The 20,290-nt window shown below is 37.7% G+C and overlaps 1 protein-coding gene across 3 annotated transcripts in view; it reads right to left on the bottom strand.

Annotated features, from left to right (window-relative positions):
- YIPF7 (Yip1 domain family member 7) overlaps positions 1 to 20,290 on the bottom strand; it is a 75,506-nt gene that overhangs the window by 25,917 nt on the left and 29,299 nt on the right. For 2 of the 3 annotated variants that reach the window (XR_014062670.1, XM_081522002.1), the window contains exons 3-5: positions 18,119 to 18,264; positions 13,189 to 13,370; positions 2,662 to 2,737 (exon numbers count right to left, since the gene is read on the bottom strand). Coding sequence is in view for 2 of the 3 variants with exons in the window: in XM_081522002.1 (XP_081378128.1) it covers positions 2,662 to 2,737; positions 13,189 to 13,370; positions 18,119 to 18,264 (404 nt within the window). In the remaining variant the exon portion in view is untranslated. Of the gene's footprint in view, positions 1 to 2,661; positions 2,738 to 9,657; positions 10,077 to 13,188; positions 13,371 to 18,118; positions 18,267 to 20,290 lie in introns of those variants that run through there. The other variant, XM_081521905.1, reaches the window with a different exon arrangement.

Genomic DNA, 20,290 nt, shown 5'->3' with positions numbered 1-20,290 from the left:
ACAGAAACACTAAACACCATTTTAGGGCCCCTTCAAACAATCTTATTCTGAGAAAATTCAAGAAATTTGAAAGAATTTTATAAAAGTTCCTCTAATACACTTTGGACACAAGAAAAACCTTGCTTGTACTTGTACTGGCTTCTCTCACCCCTACCTGGTCAATAAATGACCCCTCAGTGGGAAGTTCAGAATGGTTGTTTATCTACAAGGCCCACACTTTTTATTAAGTAAAGATGAATTCCCTAGTACTACATTTTAAAAGGCAAGACAGATTGCAGTGCTTACTCTGGTGGTGGTCTCACGGCAGTTTTTTTCAGGAGGCGGCTGAGGAGGCATGCACTTTTGACTGGGTCAGTGGGAGGACATTTGGCTGATGTATTTTCTCACTCCTTCTGCCCCTGCCTGCATTCCACATTTAATGTGTTCCTTCTCACTTGCTGCTTTTATTCTAGCATGGCTCCTCCCTCTGTACCACATTCTATACCATCAACTACAGTCTCAGAAAGTTTACTGGTGGGGTAGATAAAACCCATGTTCTTAATGTATACCAGAGTCTTGGAATTATACTTTAGTTACCAAAATCCTCTCCTCAGATTACAGTAAGTTTCAAGTGCCATTTTCTTGGTGTCACTTTGTATGATGTGTCCTGCACAATGACAGTTTAGGTGCTAATTGCTCTACATGTGAGAGTTAGGTATAGTTATCTTCTTGGACAGTGCAGAGAGTACATTTATTTGAGCCCTCCATGTTATGATAATGAAATTTATACTCCAAAGGTTTGGTGATACTGAAAAGAAATATTCACTAGTTAACTAATTCCTTGGAGTTCTTGATTGCAAACAACAGAAAATGATTCTGGTTAATATAAAAGGAAATGGGGGCACTTCCCTGGGGGTCCAGTGACTAAGACTCCTTCATTCTGAATGCAGGGAACCCAAGTCCAATCCTTGATCAGGGAACTAGATCTCACATGTTGCAACTTTAAAGATCCCACGTGCCACAACTAAGAACTGGCTCAGCCAAAATAAATTAAAAAAAAAAAAAAGAAAGTAGGATTTTAAAGAAAGATAGAGGATAGATCAGGACTACCCTGGTGGGTGGCTCAGCGGTAAAGAATTGGCCTGCAATGCAGGAGCCTTAGGAGACGCAGATTCAATCCCTGGGTTGGGAAGATTCCCCGGAGAAGGAAATGGCAACCCACTCCAGTATTCTTGCCTGGAGAATCCCATAGACAGAGGAGCCTGAAGGGCGACATCCATGGGGTCATAAAGAGTTGGACACAACTGAGCAACTGAACATGCATAGGATAGATCATAGAATCAATTTTAGGGCAAGAGGACCAAGCTTGTGAAAAGGGCATAATTCAAAAGAGACCAGGCAGAGAACACGGCCCAAGTCTTGTCAGAGAGAAAGTCTAGTCTAGCAATTATAACCGTAGCTACATATGCCCTGCTTCTGTTTCCATGAGTACTTCTAAGTGTCCCTCTGTTCCTGCATCACTTGATCAGGATTCCAAGTACTAAACAAGAGGATCTGTTAAATAATAGGTTGACCTTTGTTCATATGGCAACCCACTCCAGTATTCTTGCCTGGAGAATCCCACGGATGGCGGAGCCTGGTAGGCTACCGTCCACAGGGTCGCAAAGAGTCAGACATGACTGAGCGACTTCACTTTCTTTCTTTCTTGTTCATATGCTACTAGCTTCCATGAATCAATGAGAGGATATAACCGTCTACTTTATTTTCTATTTTAGGAGATGGAGAATACCCTCAACATAAGAAGGAGGTTCAGATGCTCGGTAGCCAAATATTAATAATAAAACTTCAGCAAAGACCCTTTTTCAAGCTCATAGAATTGTGTTAATATTTCTAATAACACAAAAAGTGTTTAGCTGTCTTTGACATGGTCTTCTCACGAATGGCACTACTATGCCAAAAAAATGTTTTCCACTATATTTATGTATACCAATTAAAGTCATCATCCTTTACTTACAATTTCATTCAAGATATATGGAGTATCAAACAGTATTTATTATAATTTTACCTCAGAGGTTCTATGGGTAAATTTTCACTTATTGAGTAAATACTATATTCCAGGCACTGGTCTAGGTAAACTATGTGCAGCATCCTAGTTCGTCCCCGTAGAAAGTGAAAGTGTTAGTAGCTCAGTCGTGTCTGACTCTTTGTGACCCCATCGACTGTAGCCCGATAGACTCCTCTGTCTATGGAATTCTCCATGCAAGAATAATGGAGTAGGTTGCCATCCCCTTCTCCAGGGGATCCTCCCAACCTAGGGATCGAACCTGAGTCTTCTGCATTGCAGACAGATTCCTTACTGTCTGAGCCTCTAGCAAAGTGAACTCCCAAAGCACCTAGCAAGTTTGGAAGGACTTCGCAAACTCTGTATCATTTGTGAAGAAAATGAGATTCAGAAAGGTACATCATGGTCTCAAAGTCACCAAGCTATTTACACACGGAGGCAGGACTAGAATCTAAGATTTCCTTTCTAAAAACATGTATTTGGTTACCATAATCATGGATTCTCTATGGGCTGCACCCCACAGACCTACAAGCCTTGTGCTTGCCCAGCTTCAGGACTGAGGAAAGAGCCCAAAGTAAGCAACAGAGACATTAATGGTTTATTGAATCAGGGAAGCTTACCCATCTGAAACAAGGCCTTGGGGTGATACTCCACAATGTAAGGTGATGGCAGGCAGGACATGGCAGCAAGTCTGCTCTGGGGGAAGAGAAAATTGCTAGTTATAGGGAGAACTGACATCAAATTAGCTCATTGGTTACCAGAGAAACTAGCAGAATGGCACACCCCTCATCACCTTTATTAAGAACAATCACTAGCTGGGATGAGGGACAGTATGTAGGAAGGTCAGTCATCTCAGTAGGGTGTAGGTTAAACAGACATTGGTTGAGTAGGAGATGTACAGAGAGCAAGAGAACAGCCATCTTGAGTGGACTGACTATACACACAGCCTGGTTGGTTTTTTAAACTTAAAAAATCTATAATAGTGTGATATATATATATATATATATATATATATATATCTTTGGAATATATGTATGCAATAAAATAATTTTAATTAAAAAAAAAAAACCTTGGAAATGATAAGTGCAATAATGGTGTCTCTTCCTTTGCTAATGAGGTGACGTTTGGCTCTCACCCAAGCTGGTTGTCAGGAGAACTAACCATACAATTAGAAAATTGAAGCTTTCAGTCCTACCCTCCCACTTCTGGGGAGGGGAGAAAGGCTGGAAGTTACATCAATCTACAGTGGTCAATGATTTAATCAACCATGACTATGCAATAAAGCCTTTCAGTTCAGTTCAGTCATGTCCGACTCTTTGTGACCCCATGGACTGCAGCACACCAGGCTTCCCTGTCCATCACCAATACCCAGAGTTTACTCAAACCCATGTCCATTGAGTTGGTGATGCCATCCAACCATCCCATCCTCTATTGTCCCCTTCTCCTCCTGCCTTCAATCATTCCCAGCATCAGAGTCTTTACAAATGAGTCAGTTCTTTGCATTAGGTGGCCAAAGGATTGGAGTTTCAGCTTCAGTGTCAGTCCTTCCAATGAATATTCAGGACTGATTTCCTTTAGAATGGACTGGTTGGATCTCCTTGCAGTCCAAGGGACTCTCAAGAGTCTTCTCCAACACCACAGTTCAAAAGCATCAATTCTTCGGCAATCAGCTTTCTTTATAGTCCAACTCTCACATCCATACATGACTACTGGAAAAACCAAAGCTTTGACTAGATGGACCTTTGCTGGCAAAGTTATCTCTCTGCTTTTTAATATGCTTTCTAGGTTGGTCATAACTTTCCTTCCAAGGAGTAAGCGTCTTTTAATTTCACGGCTACATTCACAATCTGCAGTGAATTTGGGGCCCAAAAAAATAAAGTCTGACACTGTTTCCATTGTTTCCCCATCTATTTGCCATGAAGTGTTGGGATTGGATGCCATGATCTTAGTTTTCTGAATGTTGAGCTTTAAGCCAACTTTTTAACTTTCCTCTTTCACTTTCATTGAGAGGCTCTTTAGTTCTTCTTCACTTTCTTCCATAAGAGTGGTGTCATCTGCATATCTGAGGTTATTGATATTTCTCCCGGCAAGCTTGATTTCAGCTTGTGCTTCATCCAGTCCATCATTTCTCATGATGTAATCTGCATATAAGCTAAATAAGCAGGGTGACAATATACAACCTTGACATACTCCTTTCCTGATTTGGAACCAGTCTGTTGTTCCATGGCCAGTTCTAACTGTTGCTTCTTGACCGCACACAGATTTCTCAGGAGGCAGGTCAGGTGGTCTGGTATTCCCATCTCTTGAAGAATTCTCCACAGTTTGCTGTGATCCACACAGTCAAAGGCTCTGGCATAGTCAGTAAAGCAGAAGTAGATGTTTTTCTGGAACCGTCTTGCTTCAGTGGTCCAACGGATGTTGGCAATTTGATCTCTGGTTCCTCTGCCTTTTCTAAGTTCAGCTTGAACATTTGGAGGTTCACGATTCACATACTGTTGAAGCCTGGCTTGGAGAATTTTGAGCATTACTTTGCTAGCGTGTGAGATGAGTGCAATTGTGTGGTAGTTTGAGCTTTCTTTGGCATTGCCTTTCTTTGGAATTGGAATGAAAATTGACCTTTTCCAGTCCTCTGGCCACTGTTGAGTTTTCCAAAATTGCTGGCATATTGAGTGTAGCACTCTCCCAGCATCATCTTTTAGGATTTGAAATAGCTCAACTGGAATTCCATCTCCTCCACTAGCTTTGTTCATAGTGATGCTTCCTAAGGCCCTCTTGAGTTTGTATTCCAGGATGTCTGGCTCTAGGTGAGTGATCATACCATTGTGATTATCTGGGTCATGAAGATCTTTTTTGTATACATATTCTGTGTATTCTTGCCACCTCTTCTTAATATCTTTCGTTAGTTCTATACCATTTCTGTCCTTTATTGGGCCCATCTTTGCATGAAATATTCCCTTGGTATCTCTAATTTTCTTGAAGAGATCTCCAGTCTTTCCCATTCTATTGTTTTCCTCTATTTCTTTGCAGATAAATAAAGCCTTTATAAACACCCAAAATGGGCCTTCCCTAGTGGCTCCGTATTAAAGAATCTGCCTGCCAATGCAGGTGCGGGTTCAATCCCTGAGTCAGGAAGATCTCCTGGAGAAGGAAATGGCAACCCACTCTAGTATTCTAGTATTCTTGACTGGGAAATCTCATGGACAGAGGAGCCTGGAGGGCCAGAGTACATGGGCTCGCAAAGAGTCAGACATGCCTGAGTGACTGAACAACTACAACAGCAAAACACTCAAAAGGATGGGGTTTAGAGAGCTTCTGGTTTGGTCAACATGTGGAGATTTGGAGAGAGTGGCACCCTTTGAGAGAGTATGGAGGCTCCCTTCACCATACCTTGCCCTACACATCTCATTCATGTGGATTTTTACCTGTATCTTATATTACATCCTTTCATAATAAACCAGTAACCCAGTAAGTGAGTTCTGTGAAATGCTCTAGTAAATTAACCCTAAGAGGGGGAACCCCTGATTCATAGCCAGTTGGTCAGAAGTACAGTCTAAAAATACGGGCTTGGGGTTGAAGTAGGAGAGGGGTTAGGCTAAGACCTGTGGCATCTGATGCTGCCTCTGGTTATATGTTGTTAAGAGTTGAACTCTCAAACATCCTGCAGATGTCCAAGGATTGCTTGTTCTGCTTCCCAGAACACTCATTTAAAATCACTCCAGACTTCCACTCATAAGTGAAAAGTGATTTGAAAAGATAGATCCTTCATTGTGTTGCTGAAAAATAGAACAGAACCTACGGTGCTCTAAGAAAAAGCGGAGCAGGAGATTGTCAGTGTGGTTTTACATTTAGCATTCTTCACCGGAAACCAGAGCAAAGTAGAAAGGCATCTGTCATCAAATGTTGCAAAGGCCACTGCCCTAGTTAAACCGTTGTGAACTAGGGCACTTGAGTCTTGGTAATTCAGGACTTTTATTTTCAGCACATGTCCCCATTCATTCCTGTAGAAATGAAGGCCACCTCTTGACTCCAAATGTGCCATTTAACTTTTACACATAACCTGCAACTTTCATTCAACCAGTGAAAACAGAAAAGTGAAAAATGTTACATTCTCAGATAAAAGAAATTGAAAGCATTTGAGCAAAAGGGAAAATGGTTTTTAGGGTTTATTCCACCAAAATTAAGTGGATTCCTCCCTGTAGCTCAGATGGTAAAGAATCTACCTGCAATGTAGGAGACCCAGGTTCGATCCCTGGGTGGGGAAGATCCCCTGGAGGAGGGAATGGCAACCCACTCCAGTATTCTTACCTGGAGAATTCCATGGACCGAGGAGCCTGGAGGGGCTACAGTCCATGGGATCGCAGAGTTGGACATGACTGAGCAACTAACACTTACTTATTCAACCAAAAAGATGTATCTCTAGTTGTGTACCCTCAGTGCCTTTCACTTTATCATTTGTTCTGTAACACATCCTACTGGCCATAAACAGCACTATTAACAAAGGAAAATATCTCCAATCCATACAAATCCATATAATGCAAACCCTACTTGGAATGAGAGGAAAGCCCTATACTTTGTGAGATTTTTTGATCCAAATGCCAACTAGGTCTGACTCTGAATAGCTTATTTCGACTAGAGTTCAGAAATAAACCCAGGAGTCATGCAGGTGTCACTTTATTCCTGTTAGACACTCTGGATTCTTCTTCTATCTTATTACTTTATTATTATTCTCTAGCAGGTAAAGGTCTTTGGCTCTTTCTAGTAGTGGTAAGGTCAAGGGAAAAGGATGATCTGAGTAGAAGTAGCAGACATGTCGATGCTCATGGGAAAATGCAAAGCAGTTTTTGCTCAGTAACAGGAGGGTTATGTTGTGGTTATGGACACTGGAATTCAGTTCTCCTGATTCAAATCCTGGTTATCTACTGAGAAATCTTGGGCAAGTGATTTGGCCAATCTGTAACTAGTAGCCTCATCTGTAAAACAGAGGTGATAATAAGAAAACTTCATGGAGTTATGGTGAGCATTAAGGGAGTTAATAATGTAAAGCTTCTAGGTCAACCCATAGTAAGTCTTCAGTAAATAACAAAATTATGAAAATTTTGCACATGCATTTTCTCATGTATCATTTTTCCAAAATATTTTCATGGAGTTCCCTAGTATTCAATCATCAAGATGAATAAAACCTGATTTAACTTACTGCCTATTGTAACATATTTTTTGATTGTTTCAATTTTTCACAGTTACACATTTGCTTTTCAGATTAACATTAAAGTCATTGCTAGTTTCCAAGAAAAATACTCCTTGAATTTTTTTAATTGGAATTATATTAAGCCTATACATTTATTTGGAGGACATTATTTTACAAAGTCCAATTTTCTCATCCTAGGATATAGGATATCTGTCAACATGTCTAATCTTTTTAGAATGTGCCTCTAACATTTTATAATTATTTTCATAGACACCATTTATATTTATTTTTACATTAATTCTTAGGTATTTTAAAATTCTGCTGTTAGGAACTATTAACTGAATTTATTTTTGTTTGTTGCTGTTGTGAAATATTTAGTATTTTGTTTATGGTGTTTTTTATATAGATGTTATCATTTTTCATAGTAAAAGAATCAAATCTTTTTTGGGTATAACTGTTTTTATGCACAGAAAGACAATGTGAACCTAAATCCTAAATTTAGAGCAACTTTTACCTATAATTTTTTAAAAAATTAAAGTACTATCTAAAAGGTAAAAAATTAAAATCCGTAATATAAATATACCGCTAAGAAATTGGTAGGATAATACCATAGAAAAATTATTATCATAAACAGCATTTTTGCTTCATCTCCCTTAAACAAACAGTGAGTAAGACTGTTAGTCCATTTTAGTCCAAGTAGAAAGAGCAAGAACTTAAGGAAACACCATGTTTCGATAACAGATTCATTTATGAGTTATAAAGTACAGAAGTTTAACACTTACCACAGCACTGCCTTCTCCTCTATGTCTTCCTTCTTAGCATCCTTCTCATAATTCTGTAATTATCTTGTTTATTCATTGCTTACTGTTTTATTGTCTATTTTTTCCCCACTCCTAGTGCAATTTCTATTCAGGCTGCAGCCATTTTTGTCTCCTTCACTACAATGATCATCAACACCCACTCTAGAGGAGGAAAATTTTTTCTTTCTTCCCTTCTAGGTTCTTTGGCTGGCCAAATAATTAAGTTAACATAAGATAGATTAACAGGAGAAAGCAAATTTAATTTCATTCATACAGAAGCCCCAAAGATACAAGACTCAAAAGCAAGTTGAGCAACTGAGGCTTACATGCCATCCTACGCTAAGGAATGGGATAGGGGTCTGGAGCTTCAAAGGGGAGAGGGGTAATTCACAGGAGAATCACAGGAACAGATGTTTGGTAATTATGTATGTGCCCTGCCATATGCACAGGTCTTTCACACATTCACACATCACACGTTCCCCCTTGTCATTGTCTCCTTTCCCCTCCACACCCAGCCCCTCCACCTGCACAGTGTTTTCCTCTTGACCTATCATTTATATCAGCACAAAAGCATCTTTCAATGTCTCTTATCTTAAAATAAAAATTCTTTAATTCAACATCACTCTCCAATGATGTCCCAGTTCTCTGGCTTTTGAAGGGGGAATGTTGTGCTTATGTAAATATGCACATATGTATACACACAAATATACATATATACACATATCTATAAAGATGCATGTAGGTTGATAGATCTGATGATGGGAAGATGTAGTTTTCTTCTAGATGTTTCTTTTTTTCAATGAAATAAGAAAGGTCATCAACTAACAGAAAAGAATATTAGAGATTTGAGTAGTGAAGAAATTGTTGTTGTTATTGTTTAGTCGCTAAATTGTGTCTGACTCTTTCAATCCCATGGGCTATAGCTTGCCAGGTTCCTCTCATGGGATTTTCAAAGCAAGACTATTGAAGTGGGTTGCTACTTGCTTCTCCAAGGGATCTTCCCAACCCAAGAATCGAACCTACATCTCCTGCATTGCAGGCAGATTCTTTACCACTGAGGCACCAGGAAAGCCCTAGTGAAGAAATTGTTTGAAACAATTATCTCAGAAAGTGAAAAAGTGAATTTAGTAGGGTAATACAGTAGGATTTGAAAGGTAGTACAGAGCAGCCATTTAAGATGTAGTAATATAATAAAGGAGAAACAAGTAGGATTTCCTCCATTCACATTCATCTATTCAAGGCAGCAAATGGCAAGCTTACAGAGGACATACATGTTCAAGGGAGAAATTATTGTAATGAACCATGATGTCTAAACTAAGTAAGAAGGAAATGAGGACTTCAAACTGGTGAATGAATGCATTGCTCAAATGGAAACAAACAAAAGTTGGGGAAGTAAATGAACAGAGAGACAGGAGATTCAGTTCTCAGGTGAATAAGACCCTAAATAATCCTCCCTTGCAATTCTCCAAAGGTCCTGGACAGTGTGACTTTAACCACTTGTACACAGCTTGAAACGTCATGAAGTTTTCTCAAAAGGCTCAGTGTAGATTTCCTCTACCCAGCCAGCATATGATTTTACTTACTTACAATTTCTCAGACATGCATCCATTAAGAAAAATAGAGTCCATCAGTACAACAACTATATATCCTTTTATTTTAAAGTATTTTTAATTGTTTTAATGCACCAACCAAAAAGCAAATCATCATTCAAACCAAACAGCCTATTGGAGTCCCATCCTTAAGTGCTATTTTGTCTCTCTGCTTATTATTCCCTTAACAGTGATAAAAACAGAAATCATATGACCAAATGTGAATGCTAAACCATTTCCAAGATAACCTGAACAGAATAACCATAACAGAATCCTGTAATGCCATCTTGAACACTCTTCAGAAAACTGTTAAGAGGGCGAAGAGTCCATAAAGTAAGGCGCAAGGATAGGCAATGAGAAGCTGCTGTCCTTCCATGGCCAAAGCTGACATGAAGATTTTGGAGGCTGAGAGACTACACCAGCCAATGATGACCAGTGCCGACACAGTTCCAAAGGTGCCCCTACAGCAGAGACCAAAGAGATGGTTATCTTATACCAGGAGAGAAAGAGGTTACTGAATCACAGCTGCCTCTAAAGTGTCCTTGGTATATTTCCTCCATTTGTAAAATGAGGGTGAAGGGTCATAGGAACTAAAGGCTGCAGCCAGTTAGAATTTTGAGTCAAGTTTATCATTAGAAGCTAAATATTTCATAGGTAGGTAAAAACTCAGATTACTGGAAACAGGATTGACATGCAGTCACTTTCATAAGCCAAAATCGCAATTACTACAATTCTTTTATATGAACTATGTTTAGAGACTTCTTTTATAACTACAAATTTCCATTCCCTGCTTTCTTCCTAAATTTACCCACTGTATGAGCAGAAAAATGACTGGACTTGAATTCCAGTGGGGTTCCCACCCCCCAGTGCTCCAGGGCCATGTCCTGGGCTTTTGTCTGAGACAGCAAAGCCTGACACAGCTCAGGGAGGGAACAGATGGAGCAGGAAGGCACAGATGTGTGTGGCCTCCCAACTCACTGCTGAAGATCCCTTTGGTTGGTGTAGGTGTAGATTTTTATAACACTGAAATGGATTCGTTCAAATTGGTATCTTCAAAAAGTAACTGTGGAGGCAATTGGTTCTTTAGGAAGAAATGAGAATGAAGTGACTTGACAAAACCTACAAGTAAGATGGGCATTAAGTCAAGAGCTGCTAACTCCCAGCATATTGTTCTGTTTGCCATCAAACTACACTGCCTCACTTGATCTGGTTGAATCTGAAATTGAGAATTGTGCTTATTATTTGTGAGAATGACAGAAATACCTACTCTTAATAGTTGAACCAAAGCAAAACAAGTGAAAAGGTACACTGTGTAGTTTGCAATGGCTTAGATTATAAATAAACCAAACATATTTTAAAGCACTCTAATAAATATTATGTCTATTGGTTTAATTAATACCTATTAGAAATAAAATTTAGAGCATTCAATTTACCAGTTTTTGTGAACAAAAATGTGAGCTTATATATGATTCATTTGAATGTTATAGTGATATACCCAAAAAGGTAATTTCAGTTTCATGGTCTTTAGGGATCAGTTAGTTGTTCCTTATTAATATAACTTAATGGATTGTTAAATCGTCCTTTACATTTCAGAATGAAAATCTAATGAAAAATATCAAGACTTCTAATGATTCTCAGAATTCAAGTTGTAGTTTTTATTTTGTTCTTCTAATAATCTGGAGTGATTTAAGATGCCCCTAGCTCAACTTTGCTAGAAATAATGTCTAAAACATAAAAATTTTTAAATGGCAGATCATTATAGTATTCTTTGGCAAAAGCATCAGACAAAATAGAAATTGAAAAACTGAACTCTGTAGTAACATGTCAAACATCTGTATCAAACAACATAGTAAACAGAAGAGCTAGTTAAAGAACATGATATTCAAAAGTCAGGGACAAGACTCAGTAAATATACACCTAACTCACATTGTGGGCTTCGCTGGTGGCTCAGACAGTAAAGAATCTGCCTGCAGTGTGGGAGACCTGGGTTCTATCCCTGGGTTGGGAAGATACCCTGGAGAAGGGAATGGTTAACCATTCCAGTATTCTGGTCTGGAGAACTCCATGGACAGAGGAGCCTGGCAGGCTACAGTCCATGGGATCACAAAGAGCTGGACATGACTGAGTGACATTCATTCACTTTTCACATTGTACTTATACATTCAAGGTTTCCATTTGCCATTGTATTCCTCTGTTTTTAAGTGTTGAGTACTCACCGGTAAAGTAAGGGTTTGCTCTATGTTATTCTGAAGACCATTACTTCCAACAAACTTAGGGTTACCAGGGGCTAAAGAGTGGGAGGGATAAACTGGAAGATTGTGAATGACATATACACACTATTACATATAAAGTAGATAACTAATAAGAACCTACTGTATAGCACAGGGAACTCTGCTCTGTAGAGGGAAATCTTTCCCCCTTCCCTGCGAAGGGAAGCCCACAATGTGAGCCAGAGGTATATTTATTGAGATATATTTAATACCCTGTACTAGCCCATATGGGAAAAGAGTGCAAAAAAATAGTGGATATATGTACAATAGATTCACTTTGCTGTGAAACTGAAACTAACACAACATTGTAAGTCAACTATAACTACAATAATTTTTTTTTTTAAAAAAAGACCGTTATTTTCAAAATGAAACCATATGAAAACAAAAAAGCACTTCCATCTATGCAATTCTCAATAATGTTATGAAGAAAGTATATGAGATTATATCTAAACAAAAATATTAGTCTTTCTAAAATGTTTATCTGGCATTGACAAAGTCTTTATATAATAACCTATCCAATACAGTGTTAATAACCTAAAATTTATATAACCAAAATAACTTGGATCATCCAGGAAAAAAATGTGAATTGTGTCTATATGGAAGAATGAGCACCGATGGCAAATGTTTATTTCTAATTGAGTTTGGAGCATGGCAGGTGACAAAGAACTATGGAATTACTCGCTCTCCCCAGCCCAAAGTGGTAGTGCTCTGTATATGTCCTGGGAAAGTGCCCAACAGAAGTGTATTCACTGAATCCTTATACATATTTTTGAATTACAAATACTAACTGCCCAGGAAGTAAAAAAGAAAAAAAAATATTGACTGAGTGTATATGCTATGAAGTTCTCTAGCATCAATATCCTCATCAGGGTTCCTGGAAATTCTGCACTACAAGGAGCCCAGCTGAGAAAGAACAGTTGCTTCCCTCCTAGAAGGCAGAGTGCCTGGGAGCTGAAGCAATTTGTCAGGGTTCACCAGGCACTTACTCTTCCTAATTCAAACAAGTGAATTTTCTGTAGCTGGTTATATTACCCATGGCAATAGTTCATATTGAAGAATGTGACTACGAACGAAGTACCAATTTTAAAGATAACTTGGTTTAATTTATTTTTTAAATCATTGAAATAGGAACAGCACCTGAGCCAAAACCGACCTACTTTCCTGAAACTGTATGTAGCTTTTAATAGCCGGTTTCCCCAATCTTCCTACTAAAATGATCAGAAAGAGGTTAACTATTGCACTGATGCGGCAAGCTTCAGCGATGTTTGTGCATGTGGGGTCAATTAGTGACACAGACACTTACTGCAGTGAAAAGAAGATGGCGCAGCTGGAGAGGATGACCATGGGGAGCAGGCAGTAACCCAGCACACTCGCCACGCAGCCATAGGACACTCCTGAAGAGCTCATCAAGTTCAGTAAGGCATGAATACCTAGGCAGCCAATGGCACTCATGCCATACACGTAACCAAACTGGACTTTTCCTGTCTGAAACGATGGGAAGAAAACAGTTTGGATACACAATGAACATCAAGAAGAAATCAGATTGTCAACAAAGCAGAGAATACTTTCGAATCATTCAGCTCAATGTTGTTCATGTCTTTGGAGTATAAGCATCAGGAGATTGGGAGCTCTAGAGAAAACACTGATTGTAATATGGATTCAGGTCATGAAAACAATCCCCTCCTCTATACACGGGATGGCACAAGCATGCTTATATTCCCAGACTGATATTTTTATTATAGATTGCCTGTTGGGGTACTAGGCATAGGTGAGGATATATTTTCTTCCCATATTTGTTGAACAATTAAATGAATGAATAAATGAATGAAAAAATTCCGATTAGTCTTGGAGATTTATAAGACATAGTAGTAATATTAGCAAACATCTGTTGCATTTACTATCTTAGGTCCTATTCTAGAGATTTCACATAAATTAATTTATTTAATCCACACAATATAATGAGTAGGTATCATTGTTGTACCCATTATAGACAGGAAGAAACTGAGGTGCAGAGAGATTATGGGACTTGCCTAAAGTAAAATAATGCTAAGCAGTGAAGCTTGGCTTGAACCCAGGCAGTCTGGCTCTACAGTTTAGGCCCTTAATACCTGCAGAAGCTCTAACAAGTGACAAAACAAGGGGACCAAGGTAGCTCAGTAGCAAAGAAAGTGAAAGTGAAAGTCACTCAGTTGTGTCTGACTTTTTGTGACCCCACTGGAGTGCGTAGCCGTTGCCTTCTCCAGGGGATCTTCTCAACCCAGGAGTAGATCCCAGGTCTCCTGCATTGTAGGCGGATTCTTTATCAGCTGAGACACAAATCCATCTTTCAACGCAGGAGATGTAGGACACATGAGTTTGATCTCTGGGTCAGAGAGATTCCCTGAAAGAGGAAATGGCATCCCACTCCAGTATTCTTGCTGGGAAAATCCCATGGACAGAGGAGCCTGGCTGGCTACAGTCCGTGGTGTCCCAAAGAGGTGGACACAACTGAGAACGCACACACATGCAAGCTAGCATATCCCAAACTTATGTGACCAGAGAATCCTATGTTTTCATAATGCCTATTACAGCTTAACTGAACAGACCTTATGAAAAACTGATTTACATAAAGCAAGCAATAGTGAATCATAAAGGTATTGTTAAAGGAAGTCAGACTGAAGTATTCAGGATAGACCACTGATCTGAGGATTCATCAGATAGCCATCAACCAGACAATACTGGAGACTTGTTGTTGAAGCAGCTCCATTAAACTCATCCAGGGAAAGTCACAAACTATTGTTGATTCAACAGAAGATATTTTAATGTTTGCTATCTGAGAATGCCAAATCTCCAGTAAAAAAAATGCATGTCATTTTTATATATACATTAAGCTGGTTAGAAATTCTAGATAAAGATTGAAGAGGCTGACTCTGATTTTCATGGAAATTATACAAAACCAACAAAATTGATTCACAGAGAGAGAGAGCTTTTTAGCTGTCATTTTTTCTTTTCCGTAGCTGTTATTCATCAAGTCCTTATATCTTACAGAATAAAGAGATATTTATTTTGTAGTTAATTAACGGAGAATATCATGACCATTTTATTGTTCAAAGCTGTCAAGGTGTTTTGAATTTTTCTTTCTCTGCAGTTAGGGAAGTTGATCACTACTAAGTTCTTTCACAAAATGTCCCTGGGCTATGCTGCAGAATTCTCTCCTGCATTAGCCATAATAAGTCCTTCTGGCTATTTTGTGAAGTAATGCTGATAATGTTAATGGGTATGCTAAAATAAACACATCAGTTATGCACTGCACTATTGGGTGAGTTTGTTCCACTTGGAAAATAGTGACAATTTCAAATAACTTTCATGTATTGGAGAAACATTTTACTTGATATTTAATTGGATGGGATAATTCAGAGGTACAAATAGTTGTAATCGTGACATACAACTTCCCTATACTCAAAGGACACATAGCTGGCCCATGACCCTAACCAGTTTTGTGAATGGGGTAAACAGAGGGTGGATTAAATTAATTTAGTAGTAAAATTGTCCTTTTTCATATCAGTTACTGACTTCTCTCTTTATCTCTTTCTCTTGTTAGATTATCCAGTTTGAGGCTTAATTCCATTTGTCAGGGGCCATTCTCATTTTTTAATTTGTTTCAAATTCTAATAAGGATTTGTAATTGAAGTGAAAAATAAATTTCAATTTCTTTTTACATTTCTAATTTTTGAGATCATCCTTGTACCATTACTACATTTTTATTTGAAATACTTCTTACTCTTGATTATGCTTTTATATTGGTCGTGCATGTCCCTTTTCCAGATCACACTTTTAGCTCTACTAGAAAAATTAAATGGAGCCATAGTTTTAAAACACTTGTGTTTATGGTTTGGGGTTGAAAATAATTTTAAAAGGAAGAATAAATAAAATTAAATCTATGTTGAGTGTTTGAAGCTGTTCTTTCTGGTGTGCTTCCTGCAACATGAAGAAAGTCCACTAAAAGATATTGTGCTTTATATCAACATAAATCATAAAAATGATGAGTATGTGACTATGAATATTACACCTCTGGAGATAATGAACAGATTTGAATATTGTTTCTGGATTTAGTCTTGCTTTCTTTAGTATAGTGTACTACCAGCTCATAAAATCATCTTTTACATTTTAATTTCAGATATCCAGGACAGGGTTAAACAGCCTCAAATAGACTCTGAGTTAAATCTGGCTTTATTAATATCCAGCTGAGTTTTTCAGTCCTTATTGTTCTAAATGTATCAGAATCAATTCTGAAGTAAACGCATGTAATGATATAGTTAAAGTGAAAATAGCTGCCTAAAATCTTTGAGAAAATATGCATTTTTACATATTTCCCAAAATTTCAGAACTGAAATGAACCTTAAGAATCACTTGCATAAGCCTTTTTTTTTTTTTTTCTTTCTTCAAAGTGAAAAAAATGAAGGCCTAGAAATAAGAAATAAAAGGTTCAGGATCTTATCTGGAGGCAAAGTTAGGGGCAGATCCAAATTTTTCACTCTCAGTTGAGTTCTTTGTTTGTATTGTTTTACACTTAAAATTGAGGATATTTAAATAATTCCAATAATATATTCCATTATATACCCAAAAAAGATCTTAATGGGATTAAGTTTTTCCTTTAGGAGATGATAATAGTAACATTTTCTACAAAAAACCAAATAGCTGTTGTATTACAAATTACCTGAAAAATAAACAAGAGTTAATATGTTAAATTAATTGTTTCTGACTATTTGATTAATTGACATAGTCTTACTTGCAATTTGATCTAATATTATCAAATTACTGTGGCAAAGACAGAAGGAATGTTTGAAACTAAATTAAAACTCTAGTTGATATAGTGTTATATTTGCAGAGTATTTGCATTTGCTGTAGTTCAAAGGAAGAAATAAAATGCCATAACTAAGTACTATTGTATTGGATAAACATGATGTACTTATTGACCAAGTTACAATGCAGAAACTAGATTTCTATCAGAATTTTGATTAGTATTATGTAATTAGTAATGCAAAGTGAAAATTAATTTAGTTGCAAATTCATTTCATAGCTACTTTGAGAAGTATAGCTACATTAGGGGAGTGGATAGCTGTAAGAAATGGAAGTGAACTGAATAATTAATTTAAGAATTTTTCTTAGCATCTTAAATTTTCTATATCATCTCTCTTGCCAAGTTTACCATTTTGTGCCTTAATGAAACTGTACTTGTCAGTCTAGCTTGACCATCTTTTTCATCCTCTGCTTTTAATGTGCTGTCATTACCTCCTTGATGTAAAATCATAGACCTTTCCTATTTCTTCTTTTTCTCTCCTTTTTTGAGGGGGAGAAAACATTTTTCTAAAGTATGAGCTAGAATGTCTTCTAAACTTTACTTAGGAGGAAAAATGTTCTTTTTTGGTGACTCCTAATGTCATTGCTCCCAAATTTAAAGAATGAAAGAGACTCAAACACAAGACAAATGGTGAAGTCAGGGGGGGAAATGCCTTCATAAAAAAACAGAAAGCTAAAATGACAGGGAAAATATACAGGTCAAAAAAATAAATCACTGCTTATCATTGCAAGTCTGTGTATTCATAGTAGCCTAACCAGGAACAAGGAGACTCATCTCAGACCTCACAGAATATTTGCAATAGTCTGGAGACACAACCCAGAAAAGAAAATAATGAGTAAATAGGGAATATTTGTCTAGTGTTATGACAGAAATCACACAGAAAACAAGAAATAAAATTTCGGCCCTATTATTTCCAAATTCCATATGTTCCTTCAACTTTTTCAGAATGATAGTCTTTTCTAAACAACAGAAAAAAAGCTTAAAAATAAGAAAATTATTTATATGATTTCCTGCTTTGTTGAAAATCTGACTTGGTGATTTGATTTTCAAAATTCTATTTAAATTTACATTTTTTTTATTTGTCATAAGAAGTGATGACAGTTTCTTTTTGCCATTATGGTTCAAGTAAATATGTCTCTCTTACCAAAAAAACGTAGTCATGAATTAAACAAACAATTTTCAGGTTATAAAGTGATATACTTCTTTCTGTACTTACAAAGACGACTTCAAAAAATGACATTTGGAAGGGCATACATTAAAATCTGGTACTTGGCTGTCGTGTATACAGAAGTAGAAATACAATATTGTAAACGTGAAACTTAGATTATGTTGTAAACCAATGTTACCTCAATTAAAAAAGAAGAAAAATCTATAACTGGCTGCTGTTCATTACCAAAAGTAGGGTGGCTCCTAGAGCCATGCAGAACAGGATGGGCCCAGTGAGGTCTGTTTCATTCATAATGCTGCCATCTGCTGGCTTCATTGGGTTTAACACTGTCAAGGTTTTTTGCCATATGTGATCAAAATTAATTCCAAGTTCTGCAAAAAGAAAAAGAAATAACATAAATATAGAAAAATAAGCATGAGTAATATTCTTTAATTAAAGTTAACTTATTAATTTACACTTTAATCTGATTGTTATACCATCATAGTCTAAAGTTCTGTGTAATATATATAATACAGAGCAACCTTAAAACAAACAAAAAAAGAATGTATATTCCCACACAATGTCCTAAAGGATATATTTTAAAGATACAGTCAAGAAAAAAATTCCTGCCTTCTGTAGCAAATATATGGTTAAAATCTAGCCAAAAGTGAAGAAATGGACATTTTCAGTAAAGATATAAAATATAATGGTAGCTAACAAACCAAAAGTCCCATCTTATTGCATATTTAGATATTTCTTTTTCCTGCATTTTCAACTGCTAACATTTTTGAACACTTGTTCTATGAAACATGCATCATTTTCAAATCAGTTCAGTTCAGTTGCTCAGTTGTGTCCGACTATTTGCGACCCCATGGACTACAGCGTGCCAGGCTTCCCTGTCCAACACCAACTTGCAGAGCTTGCTCAAACTCATGTCCATCGACTCGGTGATGCCATCCAATCATCTCATCTTCTGTTATCCCCTTCTCCTCCCCTCTTCAATCATTCCCAGCATCAGGGACTTTTCAAATGAGTCAGTTCTTCTCATCAGGTGGCCAAAGTATGGGAGCTTCAGCTTCAGCATCTGTCTTTCCAATGAATATTCAGGACTGATTTCCTTTAGGATGGACTGATTGGATATCCTTGTAGTCCAAGGGACTCTCAAGAGTCTTCTTCAACACCACAGTTCAAAATTATTAACTCTTGGGTGCTCAGCCTTCTTTATAGCCCAAATCTCACATCCACACATGACTACTGGAAAAATCATACTTTGACTAGACGGACCTTTGTCAGCAAAGTAATATCTCTGCTTTTTAATATGTTGTCTACGTTGGTCATAGCTTTTTTTCCAAAGAGCAAGAGTCTTTTAATTTCATGGCTGCAGTCATTTTGGAGCACAAGAAAATAAAGTCTGTCAGTGTTTCCGTTGTTTCCCTATCTATTTGCCATGAAGTGATGGGACCGGATGCCATGATCTTAGTTTGTTGAACGTTGAGGTTTAAGCCAACTTTTTCACTCTCCTCCTTCACTTTCATCAAGAGGCTCTTTAGTTCCTCTTTGCTTTCTGCCCTAAGGGTGGTGTCATCTGCATATCTGAGGTTATTGTTATTTCTCCTGGTAATCTTGATCCCAGCTTGTGCTTCACCCAGTCAAGCATTTAGCATGATGTGCTCTGCATTAAGTTAAATAAGCAGGGTGACAATACACAGTCTTGACGTACTCCTTTCCCGACTTGGAATCAGTCCATTTTTCCATGTCTGGTTCAAACTGTTGCTTCTTGGCCTGCACGCAGATTTCTCAAGAGGCAGGTCGGGTGGCCTGGTATTCCCATCTCTTGAAGAATTTTCCACACTTTGTTGGGATTCCCACAGTCAAAGGCTTTAGCATAGTTGATGAAGCAAAAGTAGACATTTTTCCGAAATTCTCTTGCTATTTCCATGATGCACTGGGTGTTGGCAATTTGATCTCTGGTTCCTCTGCCTTTTCTAAATCCAGCTTGAACATCTGGAAGTTCTTGGTTCATGTACTGTTGAAGCCTGGCTTGGAGAATTTTGAGCATTTCTTTGCTAGAGTGTGAGATGAGTGCAATTGTGTGGTAGTATGAACATTCTTTGGCATAGCTCTTCTTTGGGATTGAAATGAAAACTGACCTTTTCCAGTCCTGTGGCCACTGCTGAGTTTTCCAAATTTGCTGACATATTGAGTGCAGCACTATTCACAGCATCATCTTTTAGGATTTGTAGTAGCTAAACTAGAATTCCATCACCCCTACAAGCTTTGTTCGTAGTGATGCTTCCTAAGGCCCACTTAACTTCACATTCCAGGATGTCTGGCTTTAAGTGAGTGATCACACCATTGTGGTTATCTGGGTCTTTAAGATCTTTTTTGCATAGTTCTTCTGTGTATTCTTACCACCTC

This window comes from Giraffa tippelskirchi, chromosome 1, assembly GCF_054371585.1.
Source record: "Giraffa tippelskirchi isolate mGirTip1 chromosome 1, T2T-mGirTip1v1.2.pri, whole genome shotgun sequence".
Lineage (NCBI taxonomy): Eukaryota > Metazoa > Chordata > Mammalia > Artiodactyla > Giraffidae > Giraffa > Giraffa tippelskirchi.
Note: the sequence above shows the minus strand (reverse complement) of the source record. Positions and strands in the feature narration are given on the sequence as shown.